The 25,963-nt window shown below is 37.7% G+C and overlaps 1 protein-coding gene across 1 annotated transcript in view; it reads right to left on the reverse strand.

Moving 5' to 3' along the window:
• Positions 1–25,963, reverse strand: part of LOC140168010 (X-ray repair cross-complementing protein 5-like) — a 58,213-nt gene that overhangs the window by 22,151 nt on the left and 10,099 nt on the right. The window contains exons 2-9 of the mRNA XM_072191319.1: positions 18,406–18,646; positions 17,075–17,197; positions 16,322–16,376; positions 15,416–15,509; positions 13,859–14,045; positions 12,583–12,746; positions 11,988–12,084; positions 4,925–5,039 (exon numbers count right to left, since the gene is read on the reverse strand). Of these exons, the coding sequence (XP_072047420.1) occupies positions 4,925–5,039; positions 11,988–12,084; positions 12,583–12,746; positions 13,859–14,045; positions 15,416–15,509; positions 16,322–16,376; positions 17,075–17,197; positions 18,406–18,618 (1,048 nt within the window). The 5' untranslated portion in view covers positions 18,619–18,646. The remainder of the gene's footprint in view (positions 1–4,924; positions 5,040–11,987; positions 12,085–12,582; positions 12,747–13,858; positions 14,046–15,415; positions 15,510–16,321; positions 16,377–17,074; positions 17,198–18,405; positions 18,647–25,963) is intronic.

The raw sequence follows: 25,963 nt of genomic DNA on the forward strand, positions 1-25,963 counted from the left end.
ACTGCCCAAGAAGTGGATCATCCAAATGGTCAAAACTATTGCTCCGAGTGATATCAAAACCGTACTATTTTCCTCCAGCAAAGCTGAGGGAAAATAGTACGATTTTGTGATAATGAGGAGCAATCGTTTTGACCATTCACCAACTAAGAGCAGTCAATATTTGTTTTCTATGCCTCATACATAGAGTTTTTTACTAAATACTTACACAACGAACCACTATTTTCAGAAATGTTACACACAAGCCACAACTGATACAGCGTGTATGTGGCGCGTGTCATCTCTGCGTTAAGCAGTGTGTACAGCAAGATAATTAGGTTGTTGCCATAACAGCAGGAAATAGTACAACTACCATAAAGCCTTGTCTACAAGCATATCGCTTTTGATGAAAGCTAAATTAATCCAGGCGCCATCCATCGACAAAATTATAAATTTATGGAGTTTGAGCAAATAAATTACAGATACACACATATACAAATAATTACTATTGCAAGACCAATCTATTGTATTGGCATATTTGTTTCCTGTTAAGGATGCACACAGGATCACTGAAGTGTTACATGGCCAAAATTGAGTTTTCATCACTAATGTCATCTTCAAACCGTATTTTATCTTGTCATCAATAGATTTTAAAGAAATCTTAAAATTTGAACCATAAGAAAAGCTATTTTAAAGACCCTTTTTCATTAAAAATTAGTCAAAATGCAAAAGCAAATAAATCATTGTTTTCCAATAAATCGCGTTTCTCGGCGTAACGCCAGACATGGCGGCATACAGCTAGCAAAGACACGCACACATGGTAAACTGGATGGGCGAGGTGATTACTGATTGAGGCGCTGAGTCGCCAATCATGATCACTACCGTATTTTATCGTATTGATCTCTTCCAAGGTAGGTAAAGCTTGCACCATTGCATTGCAAAACTGCGGGCCGACAGACCACCACCGTCCCCGTCCCAGAATCAGTAGGCCTACTCGATAAATTTCGCCAAAAAGTGCTGATATAGTGGTATAAATTATAGGTTTTTTTTTATATGAACACAATAGTGAATTTTTTGTTTGTTTTTGTTTTGTTTTTCAAGTTTCATTCTGAACTTGAAAAGATGAAATTTATCTGTAAGAAGTAGTTACCCGTAAGATTTAGCCCTGTAATGATGACGCAATCTGGTAGATATGATAGAAAACGTAGGCCCTAAATATTTTGCTAGTAGGCTAGACTTAGCCCGTATATCAATAGGCTTATTATTTTATGTTTAAAAATTTGTTTTATTTCATTCATTCATTCATTCATTCATTCATTCATTCATTCATTTCATTGTTATTATTTGATTTACCAAGTTGGTGTAGTTGGACAGAATATATAGGCCTATTATATATTAGCTTATATTTTATGCAGTCCCAGCCTGGTTCGGGAGCCTCTGCGGTCGTTCAGTCTCGCTTTTAATTTTGAAGACCATAAAAATAGGTAAGTAGTTACTACCGGTATAGGATACCTAAGGCCCTGAATAATGTTTCAAAGTGTTATTAAAACACGAATTTAAGATTTTTCATAACCCATTTTAACTACATTTCCATTAGTAGGCCTATTAGGTCTACCATATACCATGATTGCGATAAAAGCTTTTGGTTTTACAACACTTTTTATGCATGTTTTGGCGAATGCCTTTTTATTTGCAATGTTTGTCTGGCTTTCAACTTTCACGCTTTATAATGTTTTCTGCATACTTTAAAAGGTAAACTGCTTTAAAGCATTTTTCGTGAATGTTTTCATGCAGTGTTTATAGAATGGTGCCTATATACGGTAGGCCTACTGCATAAACCACAATCTAATTTAAAGTCATGTTCCGTTTTCTACTTTTGAAATTCGGTTTTGTTAGGCTATATAAATTTCCGTGTTTTTCAGTTTTCTTGTGACCTCTCCGTGTTTTGCCCGCTTAACATATATAGGCCTACTTTTTTTTGTCCGCTTTTACAAGAAATTTATTCAAGACATATTACAACTTTAACCCCACTTTTTACACGTTTATTTGATTGAAAACAACAACAGACACACTTTTGTTGTTGTTGTATTTTATTCACTTTTTATGCGGTACAAAATATTTTACAACTTTATTGTGACTTTAGGCCTATAATATGCCTATGACTTTTGTACGTGTTTGATATTACGTAAAAAGTTAAAAATAAAATATGATAACAAAAACGGAATATTGAGTAGTGCGACACATCAGAATCTTTTAAAATTTTACTTGGTATTCCTGTGGTGTAGGCCTAGCTATAGGCCTAACGGTCGTTAAAATGCCTACCTTTGGCGCGGACGGGCCGCTGTGGTGCCTCTCAAGCACCAACTAAAAAGAAAAAGAAAACGAGTAGTAACAACATCATGTTTGCGGTTCAGAAAAGGACAATGAACATAAAAATGCAATATTTGTCAACACCAAAAAAAAAAAAAAGAAAAACAAAAAGAAAAAAAAAAGAAAAGAAAAAGAAAAATCTCCAAAACCGATAAATTAAAAACATTGCATTTTTAAAGCAAAATTATGAAAATTAGTACAAAACAGAAATCGCAATTATCATGATTTATGTCTCAATTTATTCTTCATTTCATAAAACTTTCTGATTATCTGCTAAAATAATTGCTTGTCAGTTATTCTATGCTAATTTTAATATTCTGATGTCCGCACACTTTAATACAGAGCATGATCTTTTTTTTTATACCGAACAGGACAAAATTGTGCTAAATAATCATGGTTTCGTTCATGGCAACACGACCATGCACTGTGCAACTTATTCACAGAACCTGTCTGTCTGTCCGCTGCCCTGTCGCTCCTCAAACGCCGACGCCGACGACGCCGACCTTGCCGGAAGCTTTGCTGCACCATGGAAACAAGACTGCAGTAAATAAAATGGCTAAACCATGTGGATAAAACATCTGCCGAATGTGCATGGATAATTTTGTCTTATTGTATATTTTACCTTCTAAATCACCAAAAATGCCAATCTGCTGCAGTTGGACGCCCCTTCTCATTTTCTAACTTGACCAAACGTCACAAGTCACCGGATTATATATTTATGGAATAATCTTCAAAAATGGACCTAAAATCCGCTGTATTTTTCTAAATCGCGATTTTCGGGAAGTTCACTTTTGACCACTTTTAACCATTTTTGGTCCGCCATAGCGTCTAAATGAAGCATCACTGAGGTAAGTTTTTAAGTCAAACGCTTAGATATGGCCAAAATCTAGATAGTGTTTTTTCGTTTTTTAAATTAGAGCCTAGAACTTTTTTATCACCCATGATTCAAAAATTTTAACACTGGTCACACTATTTTACTGATTTTTTGCCTATATATTAAAAATAAGCAAAATTTCGACAAAATAAAAAAACACTTTCTAGATTTATTTGTCTAAATTAATAAAAATTCATGTTTTACAGTTTTTGATTTTCAAATAATTTTTTTATGGCGGACCTAAAATTGTTGGTCAAAAACCCCGTTTTTTGTGATTTTCTCGAAAATTGTACTTTTTGACCCAAAACTGACATTTTAAATGGATTTATGAGCTCATTTCCGTTCAAAAATGTATACTTTTATATACTTTACATAAATAGTTTTCGAGTTATGAGGTGAATAATAATGGCTAATTAGTGATCCTGTGTGCCTCCTTAATTTATATTTCATCAAAAACACTCTATATGCTTGTAGACAAGCATATAGAGTGTTGTGAGTGATACTTTGTTGTAGGCTTCACCCAGTATGACACTTCGCGCACGATAATTTCCCGTACCATACTAGACTATGCCATAGACGAATTTTATTAAAAATATGTATGAACCCATTTCGTTGAACTCAAAATTATACTGATGTTTATAAAAATTAAAGTATTCAATAGTAAAATGGTCATAAAGAGTTAAAAAAATATCAGATGATTAGTGACAATAAAAGTAATTGAATGCAACATTATCTTGCATAATTATAATGGCTCACTTTAATACTGAACAATTCTGATTTTGGAATCTACCAGTTTATTGATAGCGAACCCGAAAATCCGTCTATGGACTTTGAATTTTAAGCAGAACTTTACCCCCTGGACTTTGCTCTCTAAAAACACACTGTCAAGCATACTTGTTTATCAGTCCATTAACCACAAGTACTAAGCATGCAGCTGCATGCTATAGTACAAGACGCGCTTGATGTTTGATGAGAGATTAACTTTCGCGTCAACACAAAAGCGCCGCAAGTACCACAGATACTATGTGTATACGATGTAGTTAATTGTAATGACGCGGGCCCGGCAGATTTAAACCATAGCGAGATATGGGCGACCAATCACAAGGCAGATCCATAAAGATGCATTACATCATGCCCAATTTTAAGTTAGGCCAGAAATTGGCCTAACTCTCCATAGAGTCCCGTGTTAAAAATCTTAACCGCAAGGCAAAGTCAGTAGTCCACTTGGGAAGCTAACAAACAGAGGGAGGCGGTGACTGAAAAGATCAGATACAGATGTGAAAATCTATCAGTTGCACACAAATGACAAATCAATATAAATCGGAGTTTTATGTTTAAACGTAATAGCCAGAGTATGCAAAATGGGCAAGTGGACTACGGAGAAGTCTAGTACCATACCGACGCTGAACCTAATAACTAATAATATTCCTTATGGCAGTACTTTCTTTCTTTGTGTGATAACAACAAAATATGAGAATATCCTTGTTTGGGGAAAAAATATTTTAGGAAAACACATGTCATGCCCCCCCCGCCCCCCCCCCCCCCACACCCCATACATGTATGCACACCCTGACACAAACAAGCACACCCCAACAAAAACACATGTCATAGACACACACACAATTATTGTATTATTATAATTATAACAAAATCCTTTGGTGATTCCATTAAGAAACTTGGAATACAATCTACTCATATACTAACCTGGGTCACCAAACTTCTTGACTTCTTTTACTTCTTCCTGCTCAAAGATAATGTCACTGCCTCCATAGGATTGGAATTTCTTGATATCAGACGGCATCAGAAGCTCTCCAGTGTCCTAGAAATAGTTTTTGAATAATCAATTAATCCCTATTATTTTAGATACTGTGCAAAAGTGATGTGATCCATACAGGTAGTGTCAACATAATTCAACCCTTAAGTTTAGACTTTGGGTGGCAAATTCTCTTTGTGTGTGTGTAGGTGTGTTTGTTTTTTACCAACAAACATGGATCTACCTATGACATTTCACTCATAAAGTGCAGATCTTCAGCAACCCTGGAGTATATACCAGACATTCAAGTGTTCAGTTTTGTATAAAATCAAAATTGTGTGTTTGAATAAAAGTATATATACAGTGACAACTTGTCAAATGTCTTAAAGGAGTATTTCGTGATCCTAGCATCCTCTTTTTATGACGCTTTTTCAGTACATATCCACGAAAAAGCATATTCCCAAAATTTCAGTTGATTCCGATATTATGCTTATGCGAGTTATGCATGATTATGTGTATTACACTGCTCCATAGACAATACGTTGTAATTTCTCCGAAATTCAAATTTCACGATATCTTGGCTAAACGAATTAATCTGCAAGAAATATTTTGTACATAAACATTATGTAGCCAGAGGTTTCCAGTGATATAAAAATCTCAACTTTTTTTGAGAAAAGTGGGGGATGAGGCTGTGGATCACAAAATGCCCCTTTAATTGTTTTTTCTTTATCCTTTCAAGTATAATTTCATGTGCATCCAGATGCAGAACTGCCAGCTCAGGGTGAGGAAGAAAACCCAGAAGCAGAAGAAGATGAACGGGGAAAAAGTTTTAGAACTTTTAATGGCGGCTAGTCTTCTTTACAAGAAAAGATGAGTCTCTAGATGAGTACAAACTCAGAGAAGAAGGTGGACAGGAAAAAGTACTGGAACTTTTAATAACGGCTAGTCTTCTTAATTGTCTGAAATATTTTTCGTTATCCTGTCCAGTATAATTTCACATGCATCCAGACGCAGAACTGCCAGCTCAGGATGAGGAAGAAAACCCAGAAGCAGAAGAAGATGAACGGGGAAAAAGTACTAGAACTTTAAATGGGGGCTAGTCTTCTTTACAAGAATGAAATTCTAGATAAGTACAAACTCAGAGAAGAAGGAACTTTTAATAGCGGCTAGTCTTCTTAATTGTCTGAAATATTTTTCGTTATCCTGTCCAGTATAATTTCATGTGCATCCAGATGCAGAACTGCCAGCTCAGGATGAGGAAGAAAACCCAGAAGCAGAAAAAGATGAACGAGGAAAAAGTACTGGAACTTTTAATGGCGGCTAGTCTTCTTAATTGCCTTTCCTTTATCTTTTCCAGTATAATTTCATGTGCATCCAGATGCAGAACTGCCAGCTCAGGTTGAGGAAGAAAACCCAAAAGCAGAAAAAGATGAAGGGGGAAAAGTACTAGAACTTTAAATGGGGGCTAGTCTTCTTTACAAGAATGAAATTCTAGATAAGTACAAACTCAGAGAAGAAGGTGGACAGGGAAAAGTACTGGAACTTTTAATAGCGGCTAGTCTTCTTAATTGTCTGAAATATTTTTCTTTATCCTGTCCAGTATAATTTCATGTGCATCCAGATGCAGAACTGCCAGCTCAGGATGAGGAAGAAAACCCAGAAGCAGAAGAAGATGAACGGGGAAAAAGTACTGGAACTTTTAATGGCAGCTAGTCTTCTTAATTGCCTTTCCTTTATCTTTTCCAGTATAATTTCATGTGCATCCAGATGCAGAACTGCCAGCTCAGGTTGAGGAAGAAAACCCAGAAGCAGAAAAAGATGAAGGGGGAAAAGTACTAGAACTTTAAATGGGGGCTAGTCTACTTTACAAGAACGAAATACTGGATGAGTCGGAACTCAGACAAGTATTTCTACAGATACTCATTTAGCCTGGATATTAACTAATGGATTCAAGCTAAATAAACATGATATAAACAAGGGGACTATGTACTAGTAGTTGAAAGTGCCCTGTTTTATAACGCCAATAATACCAAGTTGACACATGAGAATCCAGTACTATTCTGACTTTCAATATAAATATTATCCAATATGTATGCATATGTATATCTATATTAAAGAGTCATGTAGTTAAATCATTTTTACATAACCAGTCAATAAAATTGATGTTGTATATGAGTTTGTTAATAACACAAGCAGGTGATTGTCAACTTAATCAGGGTTCTGCTTTAGAATCAAAACATACTATATATAGTACGCATATCACCCGCCCACTTATGGCCTTGGTAATCAATCTACAGGGCTTGAGAGGTAAAACAGCTGAGCTAAACGCAAGTCTGGAAATGGAGGACCCAGACCTAGACCTTATTATGGTTACAAAGACTTGGACGGACAGCTTGGTAAACAGCGGTGAGATTTTCCCCAGCTCATATACAGTGTTTAGGAAAGATAGACTGGCGCCACGCCAGTTGGGCATATAGGGCAGGTTTTGATCTGTTGCCAAATAATTGTTGTCTTTTCTCGTTCTAGTGGTATTACCTACATGTACCAGCATACCCAAGTTGGTGCTGTTTATCTCCCTGATCAGTGCATTCAGCAGCACTGGATTAGCTCTATTTCCACTACTCCTAGAAGAATTGACATTGTCTGCAGAGCGCTATTCATCACCATATTCAGTGGCCAGGCTTGCGGCCTCTAATTGCCATCAAAAGGGATATAATCTGTGCATACAGATTAGACCTGGACACCAGAAGTGAAATTGTTTGGATCCAGATGGAAGTCGCTGGATCAAAACCAATATTGATTGGATGCTTTTACCGGCCCCTTAAAACTGACCATGATTACCTTGGTAAGCTTAAGGAATCTTTGGACAAAATTAGCAACAACATGGCTCACAAATGGTATTGCAGGTAAAGACTGGTATTATCAGTTTATGAAATGCCACAAAGAGTTGAACTTCCGTTTGCCTGAAAAGCTTTCCAAGTCCCGTGCCAAAATGACAAATCAGTCAGTTTTGGCTTATTTTAAGATGTTATAGAGCCGATGATTGTCACCCATGACGGCACATCTCGCAGGCCGGGACCATCTTTAATTGCGATGAATGTGGTGTTCCATTAGATTTCACCCCAAAAGATTGTAGCTGACAAGTCAACACGTAGCCTATGGTCAGTCTCACTTCATTCTGGCAATAAACCCAATAATACCATTTGGCATGTGGGACAACAAGCGGGGAAATGATGCCATCAATGGTTATCTACAAAGGAAAACAAGAGGCTGGGAGAAGGCGCACCAGATGGTTGGAATGTGCAGTTCAGCAAGTCGGGATGGATCAACTCAGCAATCTTCGAGAAGAGGTTTGAAATGTGTTTTATCCCATATGTAGACCAAAATGTGAGAAGCTCAACAGAAGAGAAGGTTGTTTTGTTGTTATATGGCCATAAAATCCATGAAACCATGCAAAGATCATGTGGATCATATTAACAAAGCTGACTTTCAGAATTTAGGCATTTCAAATATCAGGACAAGGGCTGAGCAGCTCCGTTTGAACCATGTTTTGAATATTTTTCATGTTTGCCCAAGCTATATGAAATAAAACTTTGTCAAATTATCTATTCTTCATCGTTATAACACTAGGGGCAGCAATTTTAACTTTCAAGTTCCAAAAATCAAAACAGCAGATTCTGCTTCATTTTTTTTACAATGCAATTCATAATTGGAAACTTCCTGATGATGTAAAATTGTGCAATACAAAATCAGTGTTTAAAAAGATGTCAAAATTAACCTTTTATGGATATATAGTTTTAAATATTGTAATCTAGGTGTTTCATGTTTTAAACAGTTGTATACATATTTTATTTTGAATTGTTAATTGTGTATTTTTAAGGACCCCATTGGAATAGGTCTCTGCCTTTAGGGGACATCCTTGGCATATTATCATGTCAATATTTTATATGTTTTCAATTTATATTTCATAAGAATTGTGTTTTTGTATGTTCTGTGCAATATGTTTACTGACTGTATGATGATATGCTGAATAAATTCAAATCAAATCAAATCATACACATGTTGGAAATGGAGGTAGAACACAAATATAGCAGTTATTTGCCTTCCTCATAATACTACACATGTTTTGCAACCACTGGACATTTCATATTTTAAGTCGCTCAAGGCTAGATGGGATAAGGTCTGTGAACGGTATGCTCGCTCAAATCATGGCAGATTTATCAACAAAGCTAGCTTTGTCAAGAACTTCAAGTTGACTTGGAATGATATCTGCACCAAGGCTGAAATTATCAGGAACTGTTTCATTTGCATTGGGATATCCCCCTTTAGTATATTCAAGATGACGCCGAACAACATACCACGGGTGTAGATTTGCTCCTGGTTGCTCCACTCGAGGTGCTGGGTACATGACTTTATTTTCGTATCAGACCTGAACTGCATGGAGGATAAGATTCCAAGACATTCAAGAGCTTGATTTACGGACATATGATTATTTGTCTGATATTATTTATAGAATTAGATTTACGAGTGGACTAAATACTGTGCTGTATACACCGTTGGTATCACCACACACACCACTTATCATCCATTCAATCTCCCCCCCCCCCCCACGCTCTGTGACTCAATGACCGTGCATTGTACTCTTTTGCTATATTTCACTATGGATAAATTGTATGCGCTGTTTAGTTTCAATGAAGGAAGAAAACAAAATAAACTTTGCTAAAGATAGCAATCAGCTGGATGTCCTGCAATCCGAGTTCTCCTCATATAAATGAGGTAAATGCATGATCTCACCCTGAGTGTCAATCACCTTGACAATGAAGTTAGTGTTCTCAGGGATGAAACTGTCCCAGAACTTCGAGATCAGAAATAGATGAGTTAAAAAAAAAATCAAGAATCAATGCTGAACTTGACAGTAAGAAGTCAAATTTACTGTTCTATGGTATAGAAGAAAGGAGAGGTGAAGATTCCAAGTCAGTGTTGCGCACCTTTCTCAAAGATCACCTGAAGCATGAAGAAGTTGAAAACATTTCTTTCGCCTACCCACAAGAAAGTCCAGTGATAGACCAAATCCCATCATAGGAAAGTTTGTTCACATGAAAGCGAGGGATCAATTCCTGGCAAAGCCGGGAATCTTGAAGAATTCTTCATGAAATTTGGAATTAGTCCACATCTTCCTCGTGAATTGCAACAGGCACATGCTAAGTTTCTACCGATCGCTGAGGGAAAGGACTATGATCAAGCAAAGGTTCTTTCGCCTACCCACAAGAAAGTCCAGTGATAGACCAAATCCCATCATAGGAAAGTTTGTTCACATGAAAGCGAGGGATCAATTCCTGGCAAAGCCGGGAATCTTGAAGAATTCTTCGCAGAAATTTGGAATTAGTCCACATCTTCCTCGTGAATTGCAACAGGCACATGCTAAGTTTCTACCGATCGCTGAGGGGAAAGGACTATGATCAAGCAAAGGTAGCGCTAAGTTGCTTTTTGGGGTCCCGGACCCACCAAAATAGAGTTCGGACCCCCTGTTTTTAAATTTTCTGCAAGTTCAGGGGTCCCTGCAGACCCTCAGTTTTTCAATCTAGTGCTATTGCAGACATACTATTTATGCTGCATTTGTGCAACTCGGACTCACCAAACTCTACTCCGGACCCCTACTTTTTAATTTGCTGCAAGTTCGGGGGTCCCTGCGGACACTGGAGTGTTTAGTTCTGGCGCTACCCCTGTGATCAAGCCCACTGGCATACATGTTCAGCTGTACAGTGTACATAGACAATCAAGTTAAACTCATTAACTTTTAAGTTCCAAACCTTTTAAAAAATTGTGTGAACATGGCCTTAGGCTTGTATTTGGCCAATGTTGCAATCAAAATTTTAGTTTTCAAATGTGTATATATTATTGAAATGCTGATGAAATTTCTTACTGTATCGATTGTTTTATAATTTGAGAAATATGCTTTAATTCAAATACTAAATGATGAAATTTCTTGTTATGTAAATTCTATTGTGTCACAAATCTTAAACTGTGTAAATTATTTAGTTTCCAAAACATGTCTTTTATGGAGTATAATGGAAACCTGAAATCTGAAATTTCTTTCTTGAAAAAATTCTTAATTCTTAATTTTATATTTGATAAAAACAATTTGCAGTTAAATTTGATACGCTGTGTTGGTTATGTATTTTATAATATGTATTTTATAATATGTAAAATATGGGTTAGTTTCCCCATTTTAAATTTATGAATGTGTATGCTTATATATTTATGTATCCTATGTATTTAAATATTTTGTTTCATTATTTTGATGTATTTAAATGTATATTTTTATGTGACCCCTGGGCCTCATGGAAGAACAGAGGATACCTTAAAACATCCACTGAATGAGTAACCCAGGCAAAAGAAGAAATAAAACAAACAAACAAACAAACTTTCATATTATATGTGATCCATAACATGATAACATTCTTGGATAGCCAGCTTGTGAACTCTGCAATTTATTTTCATATACTTTTTAATGTCTATTTCAGTGACACATTTCCTATCGGATCAATGTATTAAGAATTACACTTCAGTTAAATGGATAAAACTTAATTGGCTAAAACTGAAAAAATATAGCCCTGCCAACCCCGAAGGGGCACTCAACACAAATGACCATACAGGTATGATCCCCTGGAAAGACCCCCCTTTTTGGATTTCACAGCTCCGAAAGACCCCTATATTTGACCAAAATAGAGCTCCGAAAGACCCTTGATTTTGATAATTTCAGCTCTGAAAGGTTTTTTCAGGCGATTTTCAACCAGAAAGCCAAGATAGACCCTTAATTTGGACTGTTCGCAGCTCCAAAAGTCCCTATTTTACTTGTTCACAGCTCCAAAAGACCCTCTTTTAGAGGCACGCAGTCAGCTCCCAAAGACCCACCACTTCAAAATTACGGTGGAGCATACATGTACCCACCAACATTTTTGATGTGCCCCCGGTGCCAACCCACTCCCCTTCAATAAAATTCCTAATGCTTACCTCACAAAACATCTTGGTCTTGCTTTTCAGTGGCTCATTGGTCTTCTTATACAGTTTCACTGGATATGGCTTAGTTTGTGTACGGACAAGTGAATAACTGCAACAATAACATAGGCATGTTTGCCATAAGAATAAAGTCATGTGATTAAGAAAGAAGAATTGTGATCAAATATAATTTATATAAGAAAAAATAAAGCAGATTCAGGGTTCCCACACCTTGAAGCCTTTAAAATTCAAATTCACACTCCTTGTGTGGAAGACTAAGGTCATGTCTTCCAAAGGGTGTGTAAGGATTTCAACTGGAATAGCCCATAGCTGTGAGCATGGTGAAACAAACAGAAGGTAAACTATAGCTGAATTAGAAACCAAGAGATTGCATGTCACTCCGAAGAATATGGTATGATAAAATCCATATTAGATTCGGTTTAGGGGGTGATACAGTTTACATCATCTAGTAATCGCCCTCATCTGATGCAGACTCCTCAACTACATATAATCCGTATTACCCCCAAACCTCACCTTATACCTTATATATATAGAGTGTGTGGAACTAAATGTAAATACTAAAACAATATAACAAACCAACCCTACTTACATGGCAACACCCAGACTCAAGTCCTTGCCCAGAGAGAACTGAATCTTGCCCATGGTACGTTTCTTGTGATCTTTGGCTCTTACACGGTTCAAGAGTTCCTCAAATTTCTCAGCAGGATCTGGTAAAACATCAAGTTCCTCATCATCGGCAGTGTGGATAATGTCCTGCAAATGAAACACAACATTTTCTTGTAAATTCACACTTCATTCAGGTGTCATTATATTTTAGGTCAAAAAAATAAATTATTTTATTGTCCTCAAGCAACCGGCCCCAATCTGCAAAAAAGTTGTTTTTTTGTTTTACTGTACAAAAGAATACCAACCCTAATTTTTTTAAATATGAATAAAGTGGTATACAGTAGAGAAATATCCCCATTCACACCTATTTGAGCTATTTATTAAGCTAATTAAAGGCATTCCTACCAACCCTAACCCTTGGAAGGGATCTACATTTTTTTTCTGGCATTAATAAAAACACTAGTATTAGATGTGGGTGGTCCAATTTTCTATATGATATTTGCTACCATTTTTTTACCATATATGGAGGGATCTACTGAAGGAGCTACCCTGTACATGTATAAAGAAAGTTGAAATCCCACCAAAACATTCAGATTCCACGTTTTGAGTTAAAGCAGTGGGGCATATACAGTGAATGACATAGACCTTGCAGCCAGTTCTGATCAATGTAATGCCTGGTCAGGCCCACCCATGCTAAATATCTACACTATAGCTGTAGATGAGTTGATTTACTCATGAAAATTAAGAAGTTTTAAAACTATAACACCTTTAGAACTACACACTTTAAGAACTACAAGATCTTGTTGTTTATAAAAGTTCATCTGTGTTGGCATATTGAATGAATTACAAGAAAGTTATTCCTTCCTCTCAGAATTTTCAGATGGTTACTCCATCTTTCATCAGCAAGACTTAGACTGCGATGTTGATCATGAGGTCGTGACCTTTTTGACCTTAGACTTGATCACAGTCTCATAGACTCCTGGGCATGTAGAGTCCTGGAAGTTCGAACCTGACTTAAAATGTAATAAAGTCTCGCTAATGAAAGATGTAGTAACCATCTGCAAATTCTGAGAGGTAGGAGTAACTTTCTTGTGTTTGAATCAAAAGTTTTAACCTTTAATCATACAAGATCTTGTTTTTAAAAACAAGATTTTGTAGATTTTATCTTGCCTGTTTTCAAAAACATAGGTTGTCTGCATGAAAGGTCACATAACCCCAACTCAAGCCACCACCAGCTTAGTCAGTCGTAAATTACCTACCTGATAGAACTTGGTGAGGTCAAACTGCTTGCCAGGTCGTGTCATGTGCATAAGCTCAATGTCTATGCCAATCTCCGATAGATCTTTAGCCTTTTGTTTTGCCTGTCTTTGGAATGCTATGTTGCCAGCGTGAGGGTCGTCAGCATTGGTGAAGAGTAGTATTCTCTTGTGACCAATTTTCTGTGAACTGAATGTATTGAAAAATGGAGGGTCAGTAATAGATGCACAGATTAATAAATACACAGATTGGAATTTTCCATGCCTGTGCCCTCTAAGCGTACTCCAATTCAGCTGATGCTAGTACAGCGTTCAGACCTGGCGACATCGTGTGAAGTTTCTTTTGTGTACGCTTGCGCTATTTTTTAGTTTGCTCACGTAGTACCTGACTTAGCGTCAATCCCCATGGGCAACATGCCATAAAATAGATGTATCTGTAGGACAGGAATCTCCTGATACATTTACACAAAATCAGTATTACAAAAAATGGAAAAATTACAAGTCTTTAACCGGGATATTTGATTTTCTATGGAAAATGAGCCGAATTTTGGCAAATATTTAAATTAAGTTGCATAATGTCATGCATCAGCTATTATGATTTAATTTAAAGGGATCACTGAACCGTTTTAACTGCTCATGTGAACTGCTACCACAAAATAAACTTCAAGTTGCTTGTTGGTAGTTTCCAGACATCCTGACTGCCGAGTTATTCTTTTGTTTGCCGCACACCTGTACAAAACAAGTAGTATGTCCTTCGTGCCCCCATTCACAAAGAACATACAGACATACTATTGGCTTGAACATGTGCATGTGCATGTGAAACAAAGAACACAAACGCAGCAGCCAGGACGTCTTGTAATCACCAACTTGTGACTTTACATTTCATGGTAGTAAGTCGTGTATTTCTAAAAAACAATTATACATCCTTTTAATAATTTCAAGCTTTGTAGGTCAATTAAACATCAAGCAGGTAACAAATATGTGGTAAAGCGACGAGACAAAAATACATTCTACAGGCCCAACCAACCTAGACTTCACGCTTTTGGGATTTAAAATACATTAACCTGATACGAAATTAGAAACAGCTGTTATTGGCTTAAGGGTGTTAACTTTGACTGAACAGTTTTTAAGAAAAAATATTCAGATAATTTTCAAAATATGTTTGCAAAAATGTAAAAACCCTGAGCAACTTACCTTAAGTCAATTTTCACCTGGAATAGAGGCAGTCAGCCTTTCGCCATCTTGCGGCGATTTTGTTGTTCACGCATGCAGATTGAACAACCATCGCAGCGTGTACCCATAAGATGGCGGCATATGACGTCACGCTGACGGCCTCTATAGGTGTTGTTTTTTTGTTGCCTAATGTAACTTGCATTATCTGATACTAGCCAATCAGGAAGTACATTCAAGTGGTAAGACTAGATGATAGAAACATACATATATTACCTCCCCCCGCAAACACACACCCCCACACACACCCCTTCTTGTCACGCATGTACCCATTGTACACTCGGAAGAGAGAGGCACATCAGAAATAGAGGCTTTGTCTAGGTTCCTTACCTTTGAGAGAACATATTGGAACATGTCCACAGAGCATCACTGAGAGAAAAGCCAGTACTGTGTCCAAAGTTGGTGTCAAAACTGTTGTTATCATCTGCAATAAATTTCATCAATGATCAAACTCACAAGGCTCATAATACAAGCGTTCACTTTTTAGAAGTTTTAATTTAGAAATGAACAAGAGGAAAAGCTGCAGGGTAAATTTAGGTGGTAAATTTACAAAATATTTGGACATATTATAATTAACTTCATACATACTCCCTTTCTTAAAAATAGAAAAATAGACTACCAGTCGGCCTCTAAGAACTGTTTTGATTGGTTACAAAGAGGGCTATATCATCATTTATTGAGCCAATCACAGATATGGCTGGTACAAATGCCCACAGGGCTGAAGTGAATTAAGCTTAAAAATTTATAAGAGATCTAAAAGCTCTATTTTGATTGGTACCTCAGCAGTAGCGAAGCCAGCGGGGAGTAGGGGGAAGAGTGCCCCCCTGACAAAAAATGAAAGAAAAAAGTGCCCCTCTGAAAAAAATAAAAGAGAAAATCAGGAGGAAAAGGAACAGAAAAGGGGCAAGGAGCCCTTTTCTACCAAAATTCAGCCCGATCATGGGCCAAAATAATGTAACCTACAAAATTTTTGAGCGCTACATGGCACATTGTACAGGTAAAGCCCTTTCCTGCTTTCCATCCTGATAATGGGCAAAAAAGTGTAAAATACAAAAATAATTGCGCTATGCGCACACATCGTCCCAATAAAGCCTTTTTTTTTAAGCTTCAAGACATACAGTCTCTATGTATTGTATGATGCAACAGTATGATGCCTCAGCTAAGTGTTTCCTGTAATTAACCAATCAGGGGCAATGTAAGAAAGGCAGAAGTGTCCATGGGGTCAACCATTCTTACCTTTTAGGAATGACTCCACTTCTAAAATTCTGCTTGCTGTGGGCTGGTCAAGATCCTATTAGGACACAAATTCAATCAAAAAAATGTTTGTTGTAAATATGGACCTTACATTCCTTGGAATGAACAATGCAACATAGCTGGCAGTGCCATTATACAATATGGTCGCATGTCACAAATTGGTCACCCAAAAATGGAGGAGCCGTAACATGAAAATACTTTCTTCACACTTCAAGTTTGGTTTCCGAAATTCCAGAAATTTATACTTGGGCCTATAATAGTCTATAATGGGGGGGCACTCCAACTTTGGAGGTGACGGCTATGTAGGGCTGTTAAGACCCCCATTTTCAGCATTGCTGTCACCCAAAGACCCCATACTTTTTACGAACACATGCTCTATCACCCAAGACCCCTATTTTTCCATTTGATCTGTCACCCAAAGACCCTTACAAGTTCAATTTGAACAGCAACTTTCATTTATCACTGATTTTGTTACTTATTTTGAAAATACAGCCAAATCTCACCCAAAGATTCCATTTAAAAAAAAGATCATGTTCTCACCCAATGACCCCATATTTTTTACATTTTGCTCTCACCGAATGCCAAAAATCATGCTCTCACCCAATGACCCCATATTTTTTACATTTTGCTCTCACCGAATGCCCCTAACTGCGAAAGTGCCAGCCCTACACCTATATCCATTTCAAATTGAAGTGCCCCGGTCTATCCAATTTATGTGGATCAAGCTATCCTTACCTGCAACACATAGACATGCTTAAATCCTCCACTGTTCTTGTCCTGTTCCGTCCCAAAGAATACAACACCCAGCAGATCCTTCTCACTGCTGATAATCTTATTGGTCATTACACTACGTACACACTGTAAACAAACAAAATGAAATGAATAGATCATCAGGTTTGTTGATACAATTAAAAATATTCAACTGTACTATATCAGGATTCCTGCTACCTTTCAAATTACAGGGTCTATATCCGTAAGAAATAATGGATGAGAAATGTATTAAAGTTATGTTATACTTAGAGAATAAAAGTATTGTTTTTAGAACCAGCCATGTCGCTATCACCATGGCTTGATGACATCAACCCATATTAAACCAATGTACATGTAGATGTCAGGCCTCAAATTTTAATTTTTGGGGGCACCCATTTTCAAGGCCACTGGGCAAAGACAAAGAAGGGCACCAGGAGTAGTGTCTGACCGATCAGGTCCTTATCTGAATCGGCCGATTGACCGATCAATTCCCTCTTTGATCTGCCGATTCGATCACCGATTACCAATTCCCCAATTGTAAACAATGGCTGCCATCGCGGTGAGTAAATTTCACCCGTATGTTGAAAGGGTACTTGTACATGTACGTACGATACGCAAAGTATTACCATATAATTATGTATGCTCTGAGCACAAAAAACACACTCCCGTATTCATTTAAAATACTTAATTTGACCATGATTATTATCAGTTCAATTTACCTTTTCCCCTGATGTCCGAGTCCGTCAATCATTCGATCGACGCCCCATTTTAATATTGTGTTTACGTTCAAGTCAGTGTGAGTTTTGCACACGGCCCGTAGCTCTCTCTAATCTGACATGCACGTGTTTAACCCGGAAGCACAGCACTGTGACCCGGAAGTAAGAACTACACGTGTGCAAAACTCACACTGACTTGAACGGTATGATTATAGGTTTATCGCCTACAAAGCTTGTTCTTTTGCTAAATTTCGCTTGATTTAACTAGTTTATTTCGAAGAAATATACCAATAAATGAATACTTGTTAAGCTTCAACAATTACTTTCATGGTATTGGGTGATCGGTGCATTACATTGGCGGATGAAGGAAAAATCGGCCGATGCAGATCACTACCGATAAGCTAATAATCGGCCAGATTCGGAAGCTACCGATCAGATCGGTCAGTCTCTAACCAGGAGCCACCAAGGCCAACAAGTGATGAAGAATGCCTGAAGTTGACAAAGATCTGGCAGGCACCAAGGCCAAAACTTAAAAGGTCAGGCAATGGGCCAATGGCATTGGTGGCCTCCCTGAAATTTGGGCTCTGGTAGATGTATTACCTTGACACACAGTTCAAAATGACTTTGAGATTCCTCTTCATCCTCACCATCTCCTGCCCCGCCAGCAGGCCTATCAAACATTGGCTGGCAGGTGTCAATCATGAATATCACACTGTCTTTGGTAGCAAAGCGTTGTTCAAATCCTTCCTGCTCCTCATCGTCACTCCCTGCATCGTCAGCGTAGCCAAATGCACCCAACCCCCAACCGCTCATGGTAGATATCTGACCTTCTCACACGCACCTGCAACAAAGTAATAGACATTGGTAAGGCCATCTTAATTAAATCATGTGTCTCAAAGCTTGTGAAATATTGAAAACCTAATACGGAATACGGTTTTTCTTTATTGTATTTTTTTTATGTGTCATTTCAGGATTTCGGATAAAAACTAAAATATTGAGCAAAAGTTATCATCAACAAGGAAGCATAAACTTTTCTTTAGTGAATTTCTTGTTTGTTGCCGAGATTGAGCGATGATTTTTTCTTCTTTTTTTTTGCGTTGATTGTAGTGTTTGTTGCCTTGTTGCCGTATAAACTTTTAGTCTTTTGTGTTTGTTGCCGTGTTGCCGAGATTGAGCGATGATTTTTCCTTTTTTTTTGCGTTGATTGTAGTGTTTGTTGCCTTGTTGCCGTATAAACTTTTAGTCTTTAGCGAATTTCGTGTTTGTTGCCGTGTTGCCGAGATTGAGCGATGATTTTTTTTTTTTTTTGCGTTGATTGTAGTGTTTGTTGCCTTGTTGCCGTATAAACTTTTAGTCTTTAGCGAATTTCGTGTTTGTTGCCGTGTTGCCGAGATTGAGCGATGATTTTTTCTCTTTTTTTTTTGCGTTGATTGTAGTTAGGGAGTCCGGCACTTTATGCCTTTTTTAAGCGAACCTTATCATGTTTGGTATCACTGGAAAGAGAAAACCAACAGTCTTTAAATCAGCTCAGTAGCTTGAGGTATAGTGAAGTTATGCTCAATTAAAGTTGTGTGCGTACAGGTTTTGTGTCTGTCGCCGCGACCAACTGGAATGTGAGAAACAAAGTCCCTATTATGTCGATTACTGTCTCAAAATTTATTTGAAATCTAATAAAACTTGGAAAGGGAGTTAAAAAAGACAACTAGTATTGTAATATCATATTGACAATTATTGAATAAAAAAGTAACAACATATGATTACATAGTATGAAGTGCAGTTGTGTGTGTTTTATTTTTTTCTCAAGTCACCCCAAACTTGGGCCTATGCGGAAAAAAAGCAAACATTTTTATAACAAGTTTAGAAGAGAGATTCTTAAAATACTGGAGTTGATTAAGGGGTACTACACCCTGTGGTAAATTTGTGACTATTTTTGCATTTTTCTCAAAAAATAATAACACACTGGTAACAAAAGTTATGTATATTATTGGGGCAAGGAATCCAATTACTTCACTGAAATTTCTGTGATTCAAGACAAGCGGTTCAGTCAGGGTTTTCTTTAACGCACAAAACACGCGTATTTACGCGTTCAGGCACTTTTCTGACTCCTTCAAATCCCTAGTACCAAAGTCCAATGCGTACAAAATCTTGAAAACGTACGCGTTCAGATATTGCAAGAATTGAATAGAGAAACACCTGATATTGTGTATTTTATTCTCGGCTTTTGGCATTTAGGACCTATACTCCCGATATGTAGGACAACGAAAGGCTTTATGGACCGGCATTTCACAATTTCACAATTTTCAGCTTTTCAACTGTTCAAATTTAAATTTTACACAGTAATAGTGCCAAAATGGTCCACCAAATCGCTTCAATTAGGTCTTCATTTTGCAAATTTTTCCAAGTTCTAAGGGGGGAACATCACCCTGCGTAGTTGATAAACAAATGGCCACTTTCACTTCTGCTTTCGACATTTGCCAATTTAAGTTTAACACAATTTATAGGCCTACCATAATAGGGAAAACTTGCCGTCCACGAAAGACTCCATGGACTGCTCATTTCACAAATGTTCGGCTTTTTTAACCTAAAATTTTACACATTAATATTGCCAAAATGATCCACCAAACTGCTTCAATTAGGTCTTAATTTTGCAAAAGTTTCTTACTTCTCAGGGGGCATCTTTAAATATTATTATTTTCTTCTAAAATTGCCCCCACCCCCTTCTGCTCTAGATCCGCCACTGCTCCAAACAGTGGCGTAGATTTCTTTTTGACTGGGGGTGTCTTGAAGTATAGTGAATCCAGCACCTTTTGGAGAAAGAATAAGTTTATGGTACAAAAAATTTTTGCCATTTTGAAGCTAAACTGTTGAAATATGGTGCAAAACGGGAATAATTTCGGGGGAAGCGCAAAAAAATGTGCACTTTTGGGGCTAAAATGGCCAAATATGAGGTTAATTTGGTCAGAAACCCACATACAGGTAAGTCAACATTGGGGGATGATTGTATGGACCATCCCCTGGCAAAATATTGGGGAGATCCCCCCACCACCCCAATCCGGATCTACGAAAAAGGATAAAAAAACACACATATTGTTAAAAATGTCTTCAAAATAACATTATAAAATACCCCTTGGGCAATGTTTTTCAGAGGAAAAATTCACAATTGAAAGGGTCAAAAAATTTTGAAAATACCCCTTCAGCAAAATGCTTAAAGAAAACCCTGGGTTCAGTATAATATGATAGAATATGATTAGTGTTGGCCGATCCAACCCAAGATCGGATCTGCCGATCTCCGATCTGAAAATTAGCAGATCGGGCCGATCCGATCCCGATTCAGATTCCTTAAATGTTATTCTACAACCAGTACAAGTTCAATTTAGTTCATTCAAGTCGGCCCCCAGTAATGTTAACGGTCAAAGCTTAATTCCCCAAACCTGTAACTATGTAATATGATGACCGTTTTTAGAGGTTTTTCATGTCAATATCAACCCAAATAAAATACCATTTTACACCCCAAGTTCCAGCGTTACTCACTCAGTGCCTCCGATTGTCGGAAGTTTAATCATTAATCCATTTCTCTTGATTGTTTTATTCTTCTTTCTTCTCCGCGAATCAACTTTGATTTGCGTGTGTACCAAGTTAGGCGAATCACTGCGCGCGAATTGATTTGATGACCCTGCAGCTAAATCAGCTCCATCGATATTATAATAATTTATGCATATGACGTATTGGGGAATACCGCGGAATTCCCATCCTGATTGGTTGTGCAGAGTTGTTTACAGAAAGAATTCACGTGTTCGGAGATTAAGAGATGAAATCGTCCGTGTGAGGAGGAATAGCGCGAATGTGCGCGATTCTAAAAATAACATGCCCTCAAATTCACCTTGGGAAACCCGACATTGAAGGGCGCACGTGTCGAGTGTTAAAGTGTTTACAAATTTTTCCCAGGGACGCACTGTACAGTCGGGAGTGTTGTCACTGAATGGATAATATTATAAAATACAGTATGAAACAACATGATTCTTGCGGTGGTAACAACGTTTTTTGGAAATATATTGGCATTAAATAGTAGTAATGTTACATAAGAAAGTAATGGTAAGCTTAAAGAATTGTTGTGTACTTTTATTACTGTCAAGTTCAGAGATCGGTAAGCTAGATCGGCAGCTGATAGCTCATCTGCCGATTCAGATTCAAGGCCGATGCAGTCCATATCGGCACCGATCTCCGATTCACAGATCGGTATCGGCCAACACTAAATATGATGTACATCACTGGGTCACTGAAATTCCAGTGTAGTAATTGGATTCCTTGCCCCTATAATACGGATAACTTTTGTTACCACTGTGTTATTAGTTTTTGAGAAAAATGCAAAAATAGAAACAAATTTATTGAGGGGTGTAGTACCCCCTCATATTTCTCTGAAGTCCTCATGCAAAATGTTCTTGTCTTTAGTTTATGAAGCTCATCTGACACTGCACTACTCAACTTCAGAATTGAAAAAAAAAAATACAAAGGAAGTGAAAAAAAATTTAAAAATATTACACAGATTCTTTAAGGGGGTACTACACCCCTGCCCAATTATGTGCCTATTTTTGCATTTTTCTCAAAAATTATAGCGGATTGGTGACAAGTAAGACATGTATATTATAGGGGCAAGGACTACAACTACTGCACTGGAAATTTTATTTCCGCACAGACAACAGTTGTGGAGTTACAGTCAAAAATGAGGGAAAACCAATATTTGATCAATAAATCAATAGCTACTTGTCTTGAGTTGCTGAATTTTCAGTGCAGTAGTTGTAGTCCTTGCCCCTATAATATACATATCTTACATGTCACCAATGCGCTGTAATTTTTGAGAAAAATGCAAAAATAGGCACAAATTGGCCAGGGGTGTAGTACCCCTTAAGTATCATAGAAATGATGAAAAGTAGTAACAAAAATAATATCACTTGTATTAAGTGTGCCTTCTTCATTTTTATCCTTACCCTCAAGACCCGATAATGCGCTACATCTACCACCAAGGCCAACCCGACAAGGCACATGGCATGCACCGCTAACACACCGCTACACTCCCCGTACTTCGCATGTTACCACAGTACCTCCCTGTACAAAATCATGGTTCGCATTTAACCGCAACCTCCGATTGCTCTGCAACTTGGCCAACTTCTTCTTGAAAGTCTATAATTTAATCTAATACCAGTTTCATATAGGTTTCATGGACTCTTTATAACCGAATTATAAGGCTTTTGACAAGAAAAATCGGGAAAAATTACCTTGATTTTGGCGCCTCAGAAATTGCTTTTGACTACCGTTCATGCTTTATCAACGGGCATTTGTTTATTATTGCCGGATGGGGAATTCTTTTGTCTATCCCATAATAATCTCAGATTTTGGACTAGGTCAGGGGTTAATGAGATGTGATCCAAAAACTCCGTCACATCCAGAAGCTCATGTGACAAGATGGCGACGAATGCATCTACTGCTAATCTATTGCTCTGAAGGTACACCATATTTATCGCATTGATCTAGGATTATACAGACTTTTTTTGGAAAAACATCATACAGTTAGAAAGATTAATCTTTAATCTCTTCAAATCATAATTTATTTTTCCATTTGAACATAAAAATCATGTTTAAAACATACGACAATTCTTGCGTGTTTTACGTGCTTCCAGATACAAATTCGGAAATCTGGAAACTACTGGACTCCCTATTGTAGTGTTTGTTGCCTTGTTGCCGTATAAACTTTTAGTCTTTAGCGAATTTCGTGTTTGTTGCCGTGTTGCCGAGATTGAGCGATGATTTTTTTTTTCTATTTTTTTTGCGTCGATTGGAGTGTTTGTTGCCTTGTAATGCTTGTTGCCCTGTCATGCCTGTTGCTTTGATTGAGATCCATTTTCTACTAAAGACAATGCTTAGCGAATTTTAGTGTTTGTTGCCCTGTTGCCTTGATAGAGGAACAATTTTTTTTTTTTTTGCATACCTGTACAGTCATAGGCCTACGTCTGCTGTGTTGCCGCAGCAACAGAAAAAATACCCTAACACAACCCTCAACCTCAAATCGTGCATGATGTTATGGAAGGAACTATACTGAAATGCAGGAAACCTTTGACGAGCGCGTATTGTAAGTATACATCGCGTATTTACTGCGTTGGACGCACTTGTCTCTGATTGGCTGCTGAGGCGATCTGCTGTTACCGAGTGGAAATTTATGAATGAACTGTGCGCCGTACGCGTTGTTAGCGCCGAATTTGCAACATCACGGTAGTCGCCAGACAGGGTCTAATTCTGCATAAAACCAGGCAACGTTATTTCTATAGATCTGCTGCGCATTCAAATTGCATTGTATTGCATTGTAATTTCATTTGTGTCTATGCTAATTATGTTTACACAACATGAACTCACATGTTTTCAAGCAAATTCGCCGATAATAGGTGATCAAAAGCGATCGGAATGTTACAAAAGTACAGATCGCATTCAGCTTACTTCATATGAGATGATCTTTGGAAAAATACGGCATAATTTGTCTTGGTGTTTGCGGAATGCCATGCAGTAAAATATTAATACGCTATGCAATTCATGATTGACAACTAACAATCGGTGTGTCCTTCAGATCCTCCACTGTCAATTTCTTATCCACTCACTAATCCTCACAAAAGCTTTGTGTTGATTACTGAAATGTGGAGGCAAATTGCAATAAGTACAATGAAATAATGAGTAAGGCGGGCTCCGAGGCGGGTTTCTTCTTCATCTTACGTAACAGTATTGTTCTCCAAAAAACCCGGAAGCTTGTCGTTTGGAGCTCTAGCTGAAATACAGCAAGATAATGTAAGAGGTCAGAGGTCAGGTCAGAGGTCAGAGGTCAGACTGATGAAGATTGTTGTCATCGATATTGAGTAAAACTTTTCACTAAATCTTATGTTTTAACATCCTTTCTCACCACAATACCCACTGCATATTGTCTTTTATGTCCTTGGCTTTACTCGATGTAAGTAGGTAAAGTGGATGCTGTACCGATTTAGAGATTTTTGAAGATTTTCTGGTGTATGTGGGTGGCGTAATACTTTGAAGCTTACCCAAGATGGAGGTCAAGAAGAGGAGTTAGCAGAATCAGAGTTAAGCTTAAGCGTTAAACCCAAAGGCGTCAAATTCCGCTCCTCAAGTCATGCAGGTAGTAGATTAGCATCAGCAATGGGAAAGGTAGACGCAAAGGTAGTAGTAGTACTGATTGTAGTGAGCAAACCAAACCTACCAGAAGTAATGTAAGAAGTAAGACAAAACAAAGAGGTAAAAAGGAGTTGATGGAGGTATTGGGCTAACCAGATCAGTCATTAAGCGCCAGTAGTGGTAATGAAGTAATTGATACTCCCGTAAGCTGTGCTAAATGTGATGGTGAAATAAATGAGAATATAAAGGCACTGAGATGTGAATTTTGCGCCATGTGGATGTGCCTATACTGCACGGCAGTGTCAGAGCCTATGTACGACCTAATGCTTGATAAAGAGGTACCCAACATCATTTGGACATGTGACTCTTGCATGCACGCACTTCCTACCATAAAAAAATGGGGAAAACACTCCAGGGTGTTAGAGACGAGCAGGACAGCTGTAGAACTGGACTTGGGGCGTTAAACATAAAGGTTGACAAGCTGGAGAGTTCTATTGATACTAAGGTCCAAGAGGCCATTGAGGAGTACCGACAGAGGGAATTACGAAAGTGTAATGTAATAATACATAATTTACCTGAATCGGAACAAGAAGAATCTAAAGACAGAATTAGGGAAGATACGGAGAAAGTAGTAGATATGATTCATATGGGCCTAGAAGTAGAAGAGGTAGCATTGAGTTCAGTTGTGAGGTTAGGGAAGAAAGTGGAGAGGAAAGCGAGACTTTTAAAAGTAACAGTAGACTCAGTCAAGACAAAAAGGAACATGTTAACGAATGCCAAAAAGCTAAAAGAAACAGATCAATGGAGCAACATTTATGTAACCCCAGACTTCTCACCCAAAGAACGTCAACATAACAAGAGTCTGAGAGAAGATTTACAGAGAAGAACCGAAGAAGGTGAAGAGGGATTAGTGATACGGAGAGGGAAGATTATCCAGATACAGAAAGATGGTGATGATGAGACGTTTCAACCATCCAATTCTCAATCCTTT

This window comes from Amphiura filiformis, chromosome 13, assembly GCF_039555335.1.
Source record: "Amphiura filiformis chromosome 13, Afil_fr2py, whole genome shotgun sequence".
NCBI classification, from domain to species: Eukaryota; Metazoa; Echinodermata; class Ophiuroidea; order Amphilepidida; family Amphiuridae; genus Amphiura; species Amphiura filiformis.